General features: G+C 42.3%; 1 protein-coding gene across 2 annotated transcripts in view; it reads left to right on the plus strand.

Annotated features, from left to right (window-relative positions):
• WIPI1 (WD repeat domain, phosphoinositide interacting 1) overlaps positions 1-15,212 on the plus strand; it is a 188,648-nt gene that overhangs the window by 138,331 nt on the left and 35,105 nt on the right. Inside the window, exons 8-9 of one of the 2 annotated variants that reach the window (XM_069199848.1) lie at positions 3,508-3,615; positions 6,351-6,515. In XM_069199848.1, coding sequence (XP_069055949.1) covers positions 3,508-3,615; positions 6,351-6,515 — 273 coding nt within the window. The remainder of the gene's footprint in view (positions 1-3,507; positions 3,616-6,350; positions 6,516-15,212) is intronic. The other variant, XM_069199849.1, reaches the window with a different exon arrangement.

Raw genomic sequence — 15,212 nt, forward strand, 5'->3', positions numbered from 1 at the left:
ATTCCTCACCTTTGTTGGAGGAAGAATCAACCGACTCGAGGGGCTTAGTCCACATTGTGAAACCTGGGAACTCTATAGATTGAGAAGGGGTTAGAATGGACTTTTGAATGTTGATGAGAAAGCCTAGGTCCTGAAGGAGGGAGATCGCCCATTCCAAATGAATCATAACCGTGTGGGGGGATTGGGACATAATTATTATGTTGTCTAAATAAATAAGGCGAACGCATCTGGCTCTCAGGCATTCCACCACCGGCTTCATCAGTTTTGTGAAGCACCACAGGGCTGAAGAAAGGCCAAATGGAAGAACCTTGAATTCGTAGATCTTCCCTCCCCAAAGAAACTGGAGGAAACATCTGTGGGGAGGGAAGATAGGAACGGAAAGGTAAGCATCTTTCAGATCCAAATGGATCATCCAATCTCCGGACCGGAGGATGTCTCATAGTAAATGTATGCCCTCCATTTTGAAATGGCTATACAGGATCCACTGGTTGAATTCTTTTAGGTTGAGGACCAACCTTGAGCTTCCACCCTTCTTGTCTACTAGAAAAATGGGACTCGTGAACCCTGGGGGTGTAACACCGATTCCTCTATTGCATCCTTGGATAGAAGAGACAGAATCTCTTTTTGAATGACATTCTGATCTAACAGGGAAACATACAGAGTGTTGGGAAAAGGAAGTTGACGGGGAGACTGAAAGAATTATATTTTGAATCCTCAAACGGATTCTAGCACCCACTGGTCGTTTGAAATTTTTTGCACATTGTGAAAGAAACATTGAGTGCGACCCCCCTAAAGAAACTTCCTCCCACGGAATAATTCTCACCTGCAGAGGAGGTATCCTGGATGGCTGCTGCAGTGCCTCTGAATCTTCCCCTATGGAAGCGGCCTCTGAAAGAACTTCTGGAAGGGTAGAAGGAGGAGGAGGTTTGGTCTTGGTAGCCACCTCTACCTCTGTGACCCTGGAAGCTGTCTCCAGTTGGATTTTGGTAACCTCGGCCGAACGGGCACCGCCTGAAGCATCCGGCCCTGGAAAAAAGAGGTTGTAGAGCTCTCTTGATTTAGCCTTGAGCCTTGTCTAGGCTAGAAAAAGTTGAAACCAACTTGGAAAGTTCCTTGCTAAAGGGGGCTCCAAATAACAGGCCTTGAGCTGCAGGTCCTGCCTCGGAGGAAGCTAGATCAGCCAATTTAGGATCGAGTTTCATAAGGATAGAACAACATCGTTCATTAGAAATGGCAAAGTTAGTATTGTCCAAAAAACAAATTGCGCGTTGAGACCAACCAATCAGAGTGTCTGCATCAATGGGAGAGTTAGATGTCTTAGCCTGATATGCCAGTTTCTAAGATCTTAGTTAGAGGGCCTGATAAGTCTAAAAGTTTGTCTTGACAAGATTTCCAAGCCCTATCGATACCCTTCTTAGGGTCCTTAGTGTATTTCTTCAAATAGGTCACCATAGACGGGTCAATCTCGGGAGTCTCTGTCACTTTGTCAGGAAGATCCGGTCTGGGACATTCAGAGCGCAAACTTGCACAAACTTCTTTATCAAATTCCTGACGAATGTGGGTCTTGACATAATCAGAAACCTCAGATGGAGGAAACCAGGCTGTAGATCTTGGGTGAACAATCTCACCTGGCTCAAAAGTTAAGCGTCTAGCCTGCTTGGGATTGGAGGTATGATGGGTTTTCGCTTTGCGCTTACGTGGAGGATGAGACTCCGTTTTTGAGGAATCCTGAGAAGAGGAGGCATCGGAGCCATCTGACAACTCTTCAGAACGGGGAGCAGCAGGTATACTGTAGGGATGTTCGTTAGACAAAAAAACAGCGAGTTTCAGGAAGGCTTCAGAATGAATCTCTTTAGAAGGTAGAGTCGTAGACTCATCACCAAGACCTCCGGCAGGAGGAAGCCAGCCCTGTTGCTGGGCGAATCCGTAAAGGTGGTGTTTCAAAGGAGTAATAGCCTTAGCCAAGGCATCATTAACAGTTTGGCGCACACCTGTGTCCAAAGCCTGCACAAGATCCTGTTCAAAGGAATCTGTGTGAGTTTCTTCAAAATAACAATTTTCTTCAAAATAATAATTTGAGTCGAAAGCAACTCAAGATAGTAGAAAATCAAATATCCTTAAATATATATATAATAATATATATAGACATAAACTGCAAATCACCACTGTGACCGAGGGAGGATTCAAGGGGGGGCTGTAATGTCTAACCCCAAATGCAGCAAAAAATAGGAATGGAGTGTGGAGGCAAACACTCAAACAGCTCTAGGCAAAGCCTATAAAAATTTTACAAACCTGTTGGAATTAACAGTTAGCAGGGTGTTCAGGGGAGCTCAGGGAAAAACAGCCCGTAAGGTTGGGTAACTAGCCCACGGTGTTCAAGTCTCTGAAGCACACGTGGGATACAGTGCGCTGAACACCAGCAATGCGCGCGAGCCGACAATTCCCTTAGAAGAGGATAAAACGATTGCTTCGGATGGCTCGCGCGCACCGAGGTGCCAACGCAGAAATAGAAATAGGACTGCGTGGCAAAGCCCGTACAGTCCAGGCTCCCAAATTAGAGACCTCTCCCGTCAACGGGGGCGGCAGGCCGCCTGGTGACTAAACTCGAGCAACAATAAATATGCAAGGCATGCAGGATAAAGACAATAACGCATGAGATGCGTGTATGCTAAATAAACAAAACGATACAACACTACACAATTAAAATAGCGAAATCGTGCTAAGGAAGAAGAATGTACTTCAATAGCTGCGAAGCAGCAAAGAAAGAGGAAGAGTCTTCATGTCAGGATGGGTTTTATAGGGTTGAACTCTATGGTTATTATGTCACTATGGTGGGTTCATGGGATTTGTAGTTTTTTGTTAAAATGCTTCCTAATTGTCTGCTGAAGTTTATTAAAGCATAGAAAGAGAAGCATAATCTGAGCCTCCGGTCCTGACATAGAATTCACCCTGCCCCCACAAACGTTTTTTTCAAGAATTTTCCATCCTTTGACAAAGTCCTTGGTTGCAAAATAAGTGGTCAAATTATTGTATGAAAATACGTTTTGTAGGATGTCAATTTAAAAAACGGACTTTTAGTACGAAAATCTCTCTTCCAGAATATATTGCAGGCAAAGTTTTACCCCAAAACGGGTTTTCTGTATTTTCAGCTGTAGGCAGGACAGGGTTATGTGAGGTTTACAAACTTAATATTCTTTGCAATGCTCTTCAGTTTTGCAAATCTTTGTATGTAAAATGTACATTTCGTACTGCTCCATATTTAAATTATATCTAGCGAAGAAAATTACGTTTTAGAATAAGCCAGAAAAATTCTTCTCCAGATTTTAAAGCACTTCCGCTCACCCGCTTTACCCTTTCAGTGGCCTCAGCCTTGAAGTTGTAATTAACTTATGTTCTTACTGGTTAGTCCGCCTCCATGCAGTGCAACCCTTTAACTGTATTCACCGATTGCAATGGCCAAGAAGTATTGTAATAACTTCTAACAATAGTTCTGTTTCCTTGGCTCAGGTATGTGAACATCAGCTCGTTGGTCTTCAGCATGGACTCGCAGTTCCTTTGTGCATCCAGTAACACAGAGACTGTGCACATCTTCAAGCTAGAACAAGTTGCTGAGAGGTAACCTTTGGAGTCACTTTCCACAGCTTGTTGTATTTACCTTTGCTTTCTCAATTTTTCACTTGTGCTTTCCTTGCAACCTCCTGTTTTGATTCCTTTTCCCCTATCTTTTAATCTCTCGGTTTCCCATTGTTCTGTCTTCAGCCACGTTTTCCAATGTCTCTATTTTTATACCACGCTCTCTTTAGTAGAAGTATGTTTACTGCGTTTTCTGTGGTCAATTCGAGCAAGTGGCAACATTCTGAATAGTGACAGCAAAAGATGCTGTCAGCTGGGTGGACCTCTGTGTTTCTGGCACTGAGCCTTTAGTCAAATGACTCGCCCCTTCTCGGAGCATTGGATTAGACCATCCACAAATAACTTCTGACTTGTGTAGCCTAACCTTTACAACCTTTCCTAACCAGAGCGACAAGGCACCCCACGCATGGCAGGGGCAGACGTTTTTCACAAATTCAAGGTGACTTCTCTTACATGGCACCAAAGATACTGCAGAGGTTCCCAGTCAGAGGATAGCAAACATACTCGCCGAATCCCCGGTCGTGGATTTTGTTAGAGTATTGGCGCATGGTCGAAATTCAACATTAAGACTGTCAAAAACAGTACTGACCGTATCATGTTTTTGTTTGAGGATAAAAATAATGGAAGACTGTGTCAGGATTGATTTGAAAATCTGGATGCTAGGACAAAAAGAGGTCGGGTATACACCAAAAGGAAGCTTTATGCAAGGCTGACACCATGGGAAACTTGGTGTGCAACTAATGACACCGTATGAAGCGAGTCCATACCTCTGGTGCTGCATTCTGGGAAGCCCATCCAGCAAGTGCTGGTTCTCATGTTCCAGATTTGAGTACACTGTTCTCCTCTGAAAGCTTAGCGCTGTAGGCGAGAGCGTCTTGAGCCAGACACCATGAACATAGGTGGCCAGGATGCAGGTTATAAGCTCGGAACAAGAGATTGGCTTCATCCTTCAAGCAGTGTGTTCTGCACTAGCTTCCCTGGCGGGCAGATCTGCACCTTTGCAAGCACTGCAGTCACACTCTAAGTAACACTGCACACAGGTTTGACTTCAGAGTGTATCTTCCCACAGAGATCGCATCCCGCTGACAGCCGTAGGATAAATTCAACTCTTTAGTGCTAGCAATACCGTGTCTTATTCCCGCCCCTCACAAACATCAGCGGTTCTTTAAGATTCTAGGGCAGGGCAACTTGTTTTTTTGCTAAAAAACAAGAAAACAAACAACTTGCAACAACATTGTAATATTGTCTCCAGTCGTTTTTTTTCCGTCGATAAAAATCCCATAGTTTATAAAGTGATGGTTTAGAAGCATATTTGTTTTATAGAGTAACAAATCATGGCTAAAGGTGACCACGGGGTGGCACTCGTGTCAACAAATTAAGATAAGGAACATGCAATACTAGCTAAGTCTATTTCCTTAGGTTATTCAAGTACGCGCCCCAGCATCCGGCACTTTCTATAGTTTTACCCTAACGATGGTTTACAATTATATCCATTTTTTTTTTTTAACCTAAAAAGGAAGCAAGGACAGTTGCAGTGTATGCTTCTAAAATAAAACCGCAGAGATTATCACTGGGCATGACTCTTAAAGTTATTCGTGCAAGTTTAGTTTAAACCAAAATACCTGTTTTTATGAGTGTTAGAAAACTTCTGGAAATCTCAGAAATTGGTTTTGCAGTTGTAAAGTCATTTAGTGGAGTGGGCATTTCAGGGTTGGAATCCTAGGTGAGTGCATGCACACCTAAATCTGTACATGTTGATGGATATTCACTACATTCTAACCACTTCCCACTCTGGAAAATGTTGGAATTTACTCGTGACAAGAACAGGAGACCCTCCGTGCTTAATATGTGCTTGTTGTTTCCGGTGCTGAGCACCGGCACTTATTTTTGAGGGCCGGCGCTTATTCTTCTGCCTCATGCATTTGCTGCGAGCAAAAGACACTTTGGGAAAGATGGAGGAAGGGAAAAACGAAAAAGCGTTACAAAGGGAGAGAGCAGAAAGCTGCATGAGTGGGCTGAAGGGGCAGGGAGTGGTTTTAAATGTATTGAAGCGGCCCGAGATGGCTTCAGAATTAGCTGCCTCAGTATTCCCTGCTCGCACATGTAATTGCAGCAGCTGCGTGTTTCAGAGGAGAGCTCTGAGCACCGGCACGATTTTATTTATAAATTAAGCACTAGGGACCCCAGGGCCCTTTCCAACGTGGACAGGGAAAAAGAACACATCTAAATTGATGGGAGCATATGAGAAGGGGTTTCTTCACTAGGAAAAACGCTTTCAGTTTGGATAAAAAAGAAAGAAACCTAGCAAATCACTTGCACATGCGGAGCTGTTCTTTCACATGAGTAAGTATACACCTGCATATTTCGGCATGCAAAACTGGAATTCACAAATGTTACCCAGAGTTGTGCTTGGAAACACGAGGCAGTGGCAGGTTTCCATGCCTACTTATGGAAACTTTGTGAGTTAATATCGTACATCTTCACTCCTCAAAAGTTGCAGGTCTCGATATATAACTTTTTTTTTTTTTTTTGAGACGCGTGCACCCAGTGCTGAGATGGTAAGTCAGCAAAAGTAGTTGAAATTCCTTTAAATTATTGCAAATTTCTTTAAATTCTTAAGCGCACCTCTAATTTCAGTTGAAAGTAACCTGGCATCATAGAGATTATCAATGCTGTTGGCGATGTGTGAATCATTCATTTCATGTCACTGTTTTCAGCAGCTTGGACGAGTCTCCTTCTTGGACAGGATACATGGGTAAGATGTTAATGGCGGCCACCAACTACCTCCCGACTCAAGTTTCAGACATGATGAATCAGGATCGCGCCTTTGCCACAGTTCGACTAAACTTCTCCGATCAAAAGAACGTCTGCACTTTAGCCACGTACGTTTTTTCACTGTGTTAGTGTGAATTCAGTGAGTGAAAAGGGCAGTGAGAACTCCGAGTGCCAGTTGATTTGGTGCAACTCAAACTGCAGAATAATGCACATACGTACGTAGGTGTGGGTTTGTGTACAAACCTAGAGAAGGACTACAAAGAACTTTATAGGGACAATGGTGAAGATTACAAGTAAGGCTTGCCGTTTTCATTTTTACTGATTTTCACAGATAAATACAGGCAGAAAGCACTCTACTTCTTAAAAGTGTCTATTTTCAAAAGCGGAGAAATACAGAAAATTGTGTTTCTTGTGAGTGACTCGCCTTGTCGCTTTTCATGAATTCCAGTCCAGCTGCTAAGTAGATATGCACCATATGGATTTAAAAACAGGATGAGATTCCCCTAAATACAGGCATGTTAATATATAATTGTATGCAGTGCTAATATGTACATGTCAGTGTAGTGTCTTGTTATATTTGGCTGCTTAATTTGCTATAACGGGACAGGCATAAAAGTAAGAGTGCATGTTTGTCAGTTAAATGTCGATATATACCATTTCACACCATTTACTCTCAAAACATAAAATAACTACGGATAAATACCAATAAAATGGCTAAAATATAAATATGGAGAAATACAGATAGAAATGTAAAAAAAAAAAAACAACAAAAAACATAAAACTGGGAACCCTAACAATCCACAATCATTTACTGAGTTGTGTGTGGGAGGGGGAGGAATGTTCCTTGAAGAAGTGAGTTTTCAGCCCTTTCCTGATTTCCAGAAGCCCATGATTAACCCCCACTACCTCACCCAAACCTGTGCTGCAGGGTATTCATCCCAGTGGATGTTAGTGCTTCAGTGTTTCTTGCAGTCTTGGGGCTCAGGAGAGAATTCAAGCTATATGTTTCCATTGGGGAAAGGCATTTTTGGATGATGAGTTCATTAGTGCAGGTTTGCCTACGAATTGTCAACCCACCCCATTACATGCACACCATAACTTAGAGTAGCTGCCTTTGCACAAACCTGCATGAGCCCACTGGCCATGAAGTACCAAATCACATGTGAGCTGAATGCTCAAACTCTTACAAAGATACATATCTTCTCCACTTCATTGCTTTTAAGACTTAAATGTTCGCCCCAAAAGCAGGAGCAGACTTAAATATATTTGAGATGTTCCTGCGTAACCGAGTACCACCAGGAGCTGTGAATGGGTAACATTTATTTACACGGAGAGAGGAGCAGCAAAGAATGCGACCTGCACAACACATCCGTAAACCACATTTATATTTAGAGCTACAAAATGAGAAAAAAAATGAACGCCTGCAGTGAAACTGCTCCAAAATAAACAAGCGGTCATAAGGAATTCAACACAGGCATGCACCTGCCCTTAGCCTGAGTAGGCTTTGTTTGGGATAGTAAACGTAATCTTTTATGGGAGACACTTCCTGGAAAAGAGATTTAATTGTAATTACAAAGCCTGCTAGATCATTTATTGAAACTCATGCACTGTTGATCTTTTTCTTGTTTTTCAGGCAGAAGTGCCTTTAGTGTACAGCTTAGTTTTATTCATAAGATTATTTCTGGTTTTCGTTTAAGTCAACTCTTTTTATTCAAGCTTTCTTTTTCCAGTTTAACTGCTCCATTTGAACAATTATTAACAACAATGTGTTAGAAGCAGGCTTTTCCTCGGCAGATCTAAATATATTTTTGCTCAGTGGTTTTTGGCCTTTATCTAGTTTTCTTCAAAATGTCAAGAGTCCCGTCATCCCAGGGAACATTCCTCGAGGAGAAAGGCTGCACTGAGGCACTTTTGGTAAAATTGCCCACTTTTGTATGCAGGCGTGGATCACTTCACTCAATTTAAACGTTTTACTAATCTTTTCTGAAAACCTTTGTCAGGCCAATGCTAATTCGTTGGTATACCATAATGTATATATGTAAACAAAAAAACAGTAGGGTATACCCACTACACCTACATGTATCTGGGAAAATTGAGTAAATGTTCAGCAAATGTTCTCAAGGTTTCACTTATATGGTGTGCTTATTTACTTTTAGGGAAACATAGTTACATGATCAGTGCCTCAGGTTCTGCCGAAGTGTCAATAAAAAATGAATATATATATATGTATATATGGAAAAAGTCACTTACCCAGTGTACATCTGTTTGTGGCATGTAATGCTGCAGATTCACATGCTATGCATATCTCTTCCGACATCTAGTGTTGGGCTCGGAGTGTTAAAAGTTGTTTTTCTTCGAAGAAGTCTTTTCGGAGTCACATGATCGAGTGACTCCACTTCTCGGTTACAGTGTGATGGGCATCAACTCCATTGTTAGATTGTTTCCCCGCAAAGGGTGAAGGAAGGTGTGATAGAGTATAAGAATATAAAGAGATGTCCATGCAAATGTAAATGTATCTACATATGTACAAATGATAAACTTAAACAACTACAGGCTTCCGGGGAGGGTGCATGTGACTCTGCAGCACTACATGCCACGAACAGATGTACACTGGGTAAGTGACATTTTCCGTTCGATGGCATGTGTAGCTGCAGATACACATGCTATGCATAGACTACAAAGCAGTTAATCCTCCCAAAAATAAGCGGTGGCTAGCCTGTAGGAGTTGAAGTTGTTTGAAATAGTGTTCGTAAGACAGCTTGGCCAACTTGGCCTGTTGCTTTGAAAATACATCTACACAATAATGTTTTGTAAATGTATGAGGAGTAGACCATGTGGCAGCTTTACATATATCAGCTATTGGTATGTTTCCTAAGAATGCCATAGACACACCTTTCTTTCTTGTAGAATGTGCTCTAGGTGTGATCAAAAATTGTCTTTTTGCCTTAATCTAACATGTTTGTATGCATCTAACAACCCATCTTGCTAACTGTTGTTTAGAGATAGGATTGCCTTTATGTGGTTGCTGAAAAGCAACGAAAGGTTGTTTTGTTTTCCTAAAATCTTTAGTTCTATCTACATAGTACATAAGAGCTCTTTTGATATCCAGAGTATGGAGGGCTGTTTCTGCAACTGAGTCAGGCTGTGGAAAGAAGACTGGCAATTCCACTGTTTGGTTGATGTGAAAAGGATACTACTTTTGGGAGAAATGTAGGATTTGTTCTAAGTACAACTTTGTGTACTTGGAAAAAAGGTTCCTCAAGAGTGATTGCTTGTATTTCACAAAATCTTCATAATGAAGTAATCGCTACGAGGAAGGCAACCTTCCATGCAAAAAATTGAATTTGACAAGAGTGCATGGGTTCAAAAGGTGGGCCCATGAGTCTGATAAGTACGATATTTAGATTCCAAGAAGGAATAGGTGGTGTTATAGGTGGAATAATGCATTTTAATCCTTCCATGAAGGCTTTAATAACAGGAACTCTGAATAGAGAAGTGTGTTGAATAGTCTGTAAGTATGCAGATATTGCAGTAAGGTGAATTTTGATGGCTGAAAAAGCCAAATTAGATTTTTGCAAATTAAGTAGGTAGCATACAATATCTTGTATTGATGCTGTAAGTGGATCCGTGTTTTTAGATTGACAGTAGTAAACAAATCATTTCCATTTGTTAGCATAACATTGTCTAGTAGTAGGTTTACGTGCCTGCTTGAACACTTCCATACATTCTAATGGAGGTTTTAGGTGTCCAAATTCTAGGAGTTCAGGAGCCAAATCGCTAAATTGAGAGTACTGGGGTTTGGGTGCCTGATTTGACCTTTGTTTTGTGTTAACAAATCTGTTTTGTTTGGAATGAGGTACTACAGACAGGTCTAGGAGTGTTGTGTACCAATGTTTACATGCCCATGTTGGGGCTATGAGTATCATGGTCAGAGATGTCTGACGTAGTTTGTTGACCAGAAAGGGAAGGAGTGGGATAGGCAGAAAAACGTAAGCAGATATCCCTGACCAATTGATCCATAGAGCATTGCCCTTGGATAGGGGATGTGGGTGTCTGGATGCGAAGTTTTGGCATTTTGTGTTTTCGCTTGTTCGAATAGGTCTATTTCTGGTGTTTCCCATTTTTTAAAGTACTTTTGAAGTACCTGAAAGTGAATCTCCCATTCATGTGTTTGTTGGTGATTTCTGCTTAGGAGATCTGCCAGCTGATTGTGTATTCCTGGAATGTATTCTACTAACAGATGAAGGTGATTGTGAATTGCCCATTTCTATGTTATCTGGGCTAGTAGGGACAGTTGAGATTAAAGTGTCCCGCCTTGTTTTCTGAGGTAATACATGGTCATCATGTTGTCTGTTTTTTATCAGAACAATCTTGTGTTTGAGAAGGGGGTTAAATGCTTTTAGGGCAAGAAACACAGCTAATAATTCTAAATAGTTCATGTGAAATTCTTTCTGTTTGGAATCCCATTTCCCTTGAATGGTATGGTTATCGAGATGAGCTCCCCAACCTATCATTGATGCGTCTGTTGTTATTGTGGTCTGAGGCACAGGGTCTTGAAATGACCGCTCCCTCATTAGATTGCTGAGATTCCACCATTGAAGGGACGTGTGTGTTTGGCGGTCCATCAACACTGGATCTTGCAGTTGACCGTGTGCCTGAGACCATTGTTGTGAGAGGCATTGTTGTAAAGGCCTCATGTTGAGTCTTGCATGTGGTACTATCGCTATGCAAGATGCCATCATTCCTAGAATCTTCATGATAAATCTTACAGTGTATTGTTGTTTTGGCTGTATGTGTAGGATGAGATTTTGGAAAACCTGTATCCTTAGTGTATTTGGATATGCTAGGGCTTGTTGAGTATTTAGAATAGAACCTAGGTAAGGTTGTACTTACTGGCTGAAGGAGAGAATTCTGTTAATTTAGAGTGAACCCTAGTGTATGTAGGGTTTCTATTACGTACTGAGTGTATTGTTGGCATTTTGTAAAATTGCTTGATTTTATCAGCCAATCGTCTAGATATGGAAAGACGTGAATGTGTTGCCTTCTTAAGTAGGCTGCTACTACTGCTAGACATTTTGTGAACACTCTTGGAGCTGTTACGCCAAATGGCAGAACTTTGAACTGATAATGTTTTCCTGCTATGACAAACCTGAGGTATTTTCTGTGAGCTGGATGGATGGGTATATGGAAATAAACATCTTTGAGGTCTAAAGTAGTCATGTAATCTTGTTTCTGTAGTAGTGGAATGACATCCTGCTGAGTTACCACGTGAAAGTGTTCTGACAGGATGTATAGATTGAGAGGCCTGAGGTCTAGGATAGGCCTTAGAGTGCCATCTTTTTTGGGAATGAGGAAGTATAGGGAGTATACTCCTGTTCCTTGTTGAGAATGTGGGACCAATTCTATTGCTTGTTTTAGTAGTAGTGATTGTACCTCCTGTTGCAACAGAACGTTGTGTTCTGGGGACAATTTGTGGTAATGTGGTGGAATGTTTGGAGGGGTGGAGATTAATTCTAGGCAATAGCCATTGCGGATAATTGATAACACCCAATTGTCTGTGGTGTTATTTTGCCAATGAGATTGGAATTGATGTAGTCTTCCCCGCACAGGAGATATGTGGGGTGGAGGGGTGGGAAAGAAGTCACTGTTTGGATGGTGTAGTGGCTTGTTTTGAGGCTTGGAACTTGTCTCTGTTTCTAAAATATTGGCCTCAATATGACCCCCGAACCCCCCCTCTCTGATATTGTTGCTGCTGTTGTCCCTGCTTTGCCTGGGAGGTAGAAGCTTCAGAAGATTGTGGTTTGAATCCGCCCCTAAATTGTGGTCTGCGAAAGGTGCCTCTATACGGTGACGTGTATAATGCTCCCATTGCTTTGGCAGTATCTGAGTCATTCCTCAGCTTTTCTATGGTCGTATCGACCTCAGGCCCAAATAAGTGTTTCTTGTCAAAAGGCATGTTGAGTACTGCCTGTTGGATTTCTGGTTTAAAGTCAGAAGAGCGTAGCCATGCATGCCTCCTTATTGTAATGGCAGTATTTATACTCCTTGCGGCTCTATCGGCAGCATTGAAGGCAGACCTTATCTGGTTGTTACTTATGGCCTTGTCCCTTTTCTATGATCTGTTGTGCTCTCTTATGACGCTCTTTTTGGAGGTGCTGAATGAGTTCTTGCATCTCATCCCAGTAGTCTCTATCATATCTGGCAAGAAGTGCTTGTGAATTTGCAATTCTCCATTGGTTGGCCGCTTGCGTGGCAACTCTCTTGCCAGCAGCATCAAACTTCCTACTCCCCTTATCAGGTGAAGGAGCATCCCCTGAGGATTGGCCATTAGCCCTTTTTCTAGCCGCACTCACCGCCACTGAATCTGAAGGAACTTGGTGTATGATATAGTCTGGGTCTGTAGGAGCAGGTTTGTACTTTTTGTCTATATACGCTAGCTTTGACTGGCTCACTAAAAATTTGGTCTGCATGTTTGACCATTCCAGGCAACATGGGAAAGCACTGATATCTAGAGTGAGTGAAAGACAGAGTGTTGAACAAGAAATCCTCCTCTCTGGGCTCAGAATGCATAAGCACCCCATGATAAGCAGCTTCCCTGGAAACAACCTCCGTGTATGCAGTAGTGTCCTCTGGTGGAGAAGCCTTGGATGGGTATAAGTCAGGAGCATTATCTGGAATAGGATCTGGGTCATATAGATCCCAAGGATGCACTGTATCCCCATGAGAGTACTGAGAGTGCGTTGGTGAAGGCAGCGGTGGTGGACTAGTGTGTGGAGGTGATAAAGAAAGCTGTGGTGAATGAGGAGGAGAAGTAGGGACAGGTACTGGCTTGTCCTTTTGCTTGTACATTTTTGCTTGTGGTTGGACAGAGTCTAATTCCTCTTGAAAAGTCAGCTTTCTTTTAGTTTTCAAAGGAGGTGCAGTAACAATTCTGCCAGTCTCTTTGTGTATATGGATTCTGGATTGTCTCTCATCCATAAACTGCAGTATGGGCTGAATCTCAGTGTCCTCATCAGAAGGTCTGTAAGATTCCTGCATTGGCTTCAAACGTTGTTTGAGGCAGCTCGAAAGTCCTTGTTCCTCTGTATAAGAAGATTTCTTGGGTTCTGAAGTTTGGATCTTTTTTTGGTCCTGAAAATGGAGTCAGCTGTTTCGGTTCCAAAACAGGATGTTGAAGCTTGGACTCCGAGGAGTGAGGACGCTTACTGGAGTCCGAGGCAGAACTTTTTACCGATTTACTCGACTCCGAAGTGGACGGAGGAGTGGCCTTTTTCGGCACCGAACCTGAAGGTCGGTCTTTTTTTTGTGTTGAATCATGGCCTTCTGGCAGTGGTGTACTCAAGGCCTTCGTTTTTTTTTTGTATGTGGGCGTAGGGGCAGATGTGCTGGCCAACAGTGATAGGGCCTATCTTCTTCCGATTCTTGCTCGGAGTCGGTGTCTCGGATGGAGACTGCTGTCTGCTCCTGTTCTTCCATGACGTCGAGATGCTCTGTACTTTTTAACGCCATCTCTAACCTTCTGGCTCTCCGATCCTGCAAAGTCTTCTTGGATCGAAACGATCGACAGGCCTCACAATCCTCTTCTTGGTGGTCCGGAGAAAGACACAGATTACAGACCAGGTGTCGGTCTGTATAGGGAAACTTCACGTGGCACCGAGGGCAGAATAGAAATGGAGTCTAGTCCATCAGGCTTCTACGTGGTAGGCCCGAACAGGCATGGGTCGGGTGCACGCGCCCAGAAGGGCAAAATCTATATTCCGACTGTACTATCGGTTTGAGGCTAGATGGAACGCGATCGAAACAATACCGATGATTAAATGAGTTTTCTAAGGTTTCCGATTCGAAATCTCAGAGCGAGAGGAAACACGTCCGAACCCGACAGTGGAAAGAAAACAATCTAACAATGGAGTCGATGCCCATGTGCACTGTAACCGAGAGGAGTCACTTGAGCCGTGACTCCGAAAAGACAATACATAGCATGTTTATCTGCAGCTACTCATGCCATCAAACATATATATATATATATATATATATATATATATATATATCATCATCATCATATACTTTATTCGACCATAGGTCATAAAAGTTACATATTAAATTGTACAAAAAAAGGTACGTTTTCTTCATTATACTTTTAAACTGGCTGAAAATAGTAAGGTTTAGAATAGGAAAAGCTTCTGTAGGCAATGGCCTACTATAATCCACCATTGATCCCGATACATAACTTAACATTTAGATACCATATAAATATATTATCCACTAAAAAAAACGGTTAACGGTATGCTAGTTGTTGTAATGAGACATGAGCTAACTTTTAAAAAATGTCAAGATTCTGCGGTCCTACCGTCGGGTGGTGCTACGTAAGGACTTTCTGTGTGCCTGCTGCCATCATGAATACTAATTTGGAACCTATGCTGAACTTCAGTATTCAAACCCTCTTGGAAATCAGATCCACTCCAGGTTCCATTGCAAGGTTTACTTATCTACCACTAATGCATTATGGTACTTGTGTGCCTTGCCCGGCCATGAGCTCTGTAAAGAACAGTTTGGGTGAATCTTATTATACTTAAAAGTGTAGCTTACCACTTCTAGCAAGCCCATGTGCTCCCTTGCATGAATCCCTGTTATATTACCAAAAATGGTCTGATCCATGTTCCACTCCAGATTTTTTGTTCTGCCCAATCGTTGCTTCCTGAAACCTTTGTGCCCTCCGTCAGGCAGAGAGCTGGAGGAGGGACTTTGTCTGTTCTCACCTGCACTGTGCTGCAGCATGCTGACACCTGTTCTGAATTCCAATCACC

Source organism: Pleurodeles waltl, chromosome 7, assembly GCF_031143425.1.
Source record: "Pleurodeles waltl isolate 20211129_DDA chromosome 7, aPleWal1.hap1.20221129, whole genome shotgun sequence".
NCBI lineage: Eukaryota > Metazoa > Chordata > Amphibia > Caudata > Salamandridae > Pleurodeles > Pleurodeles waltl.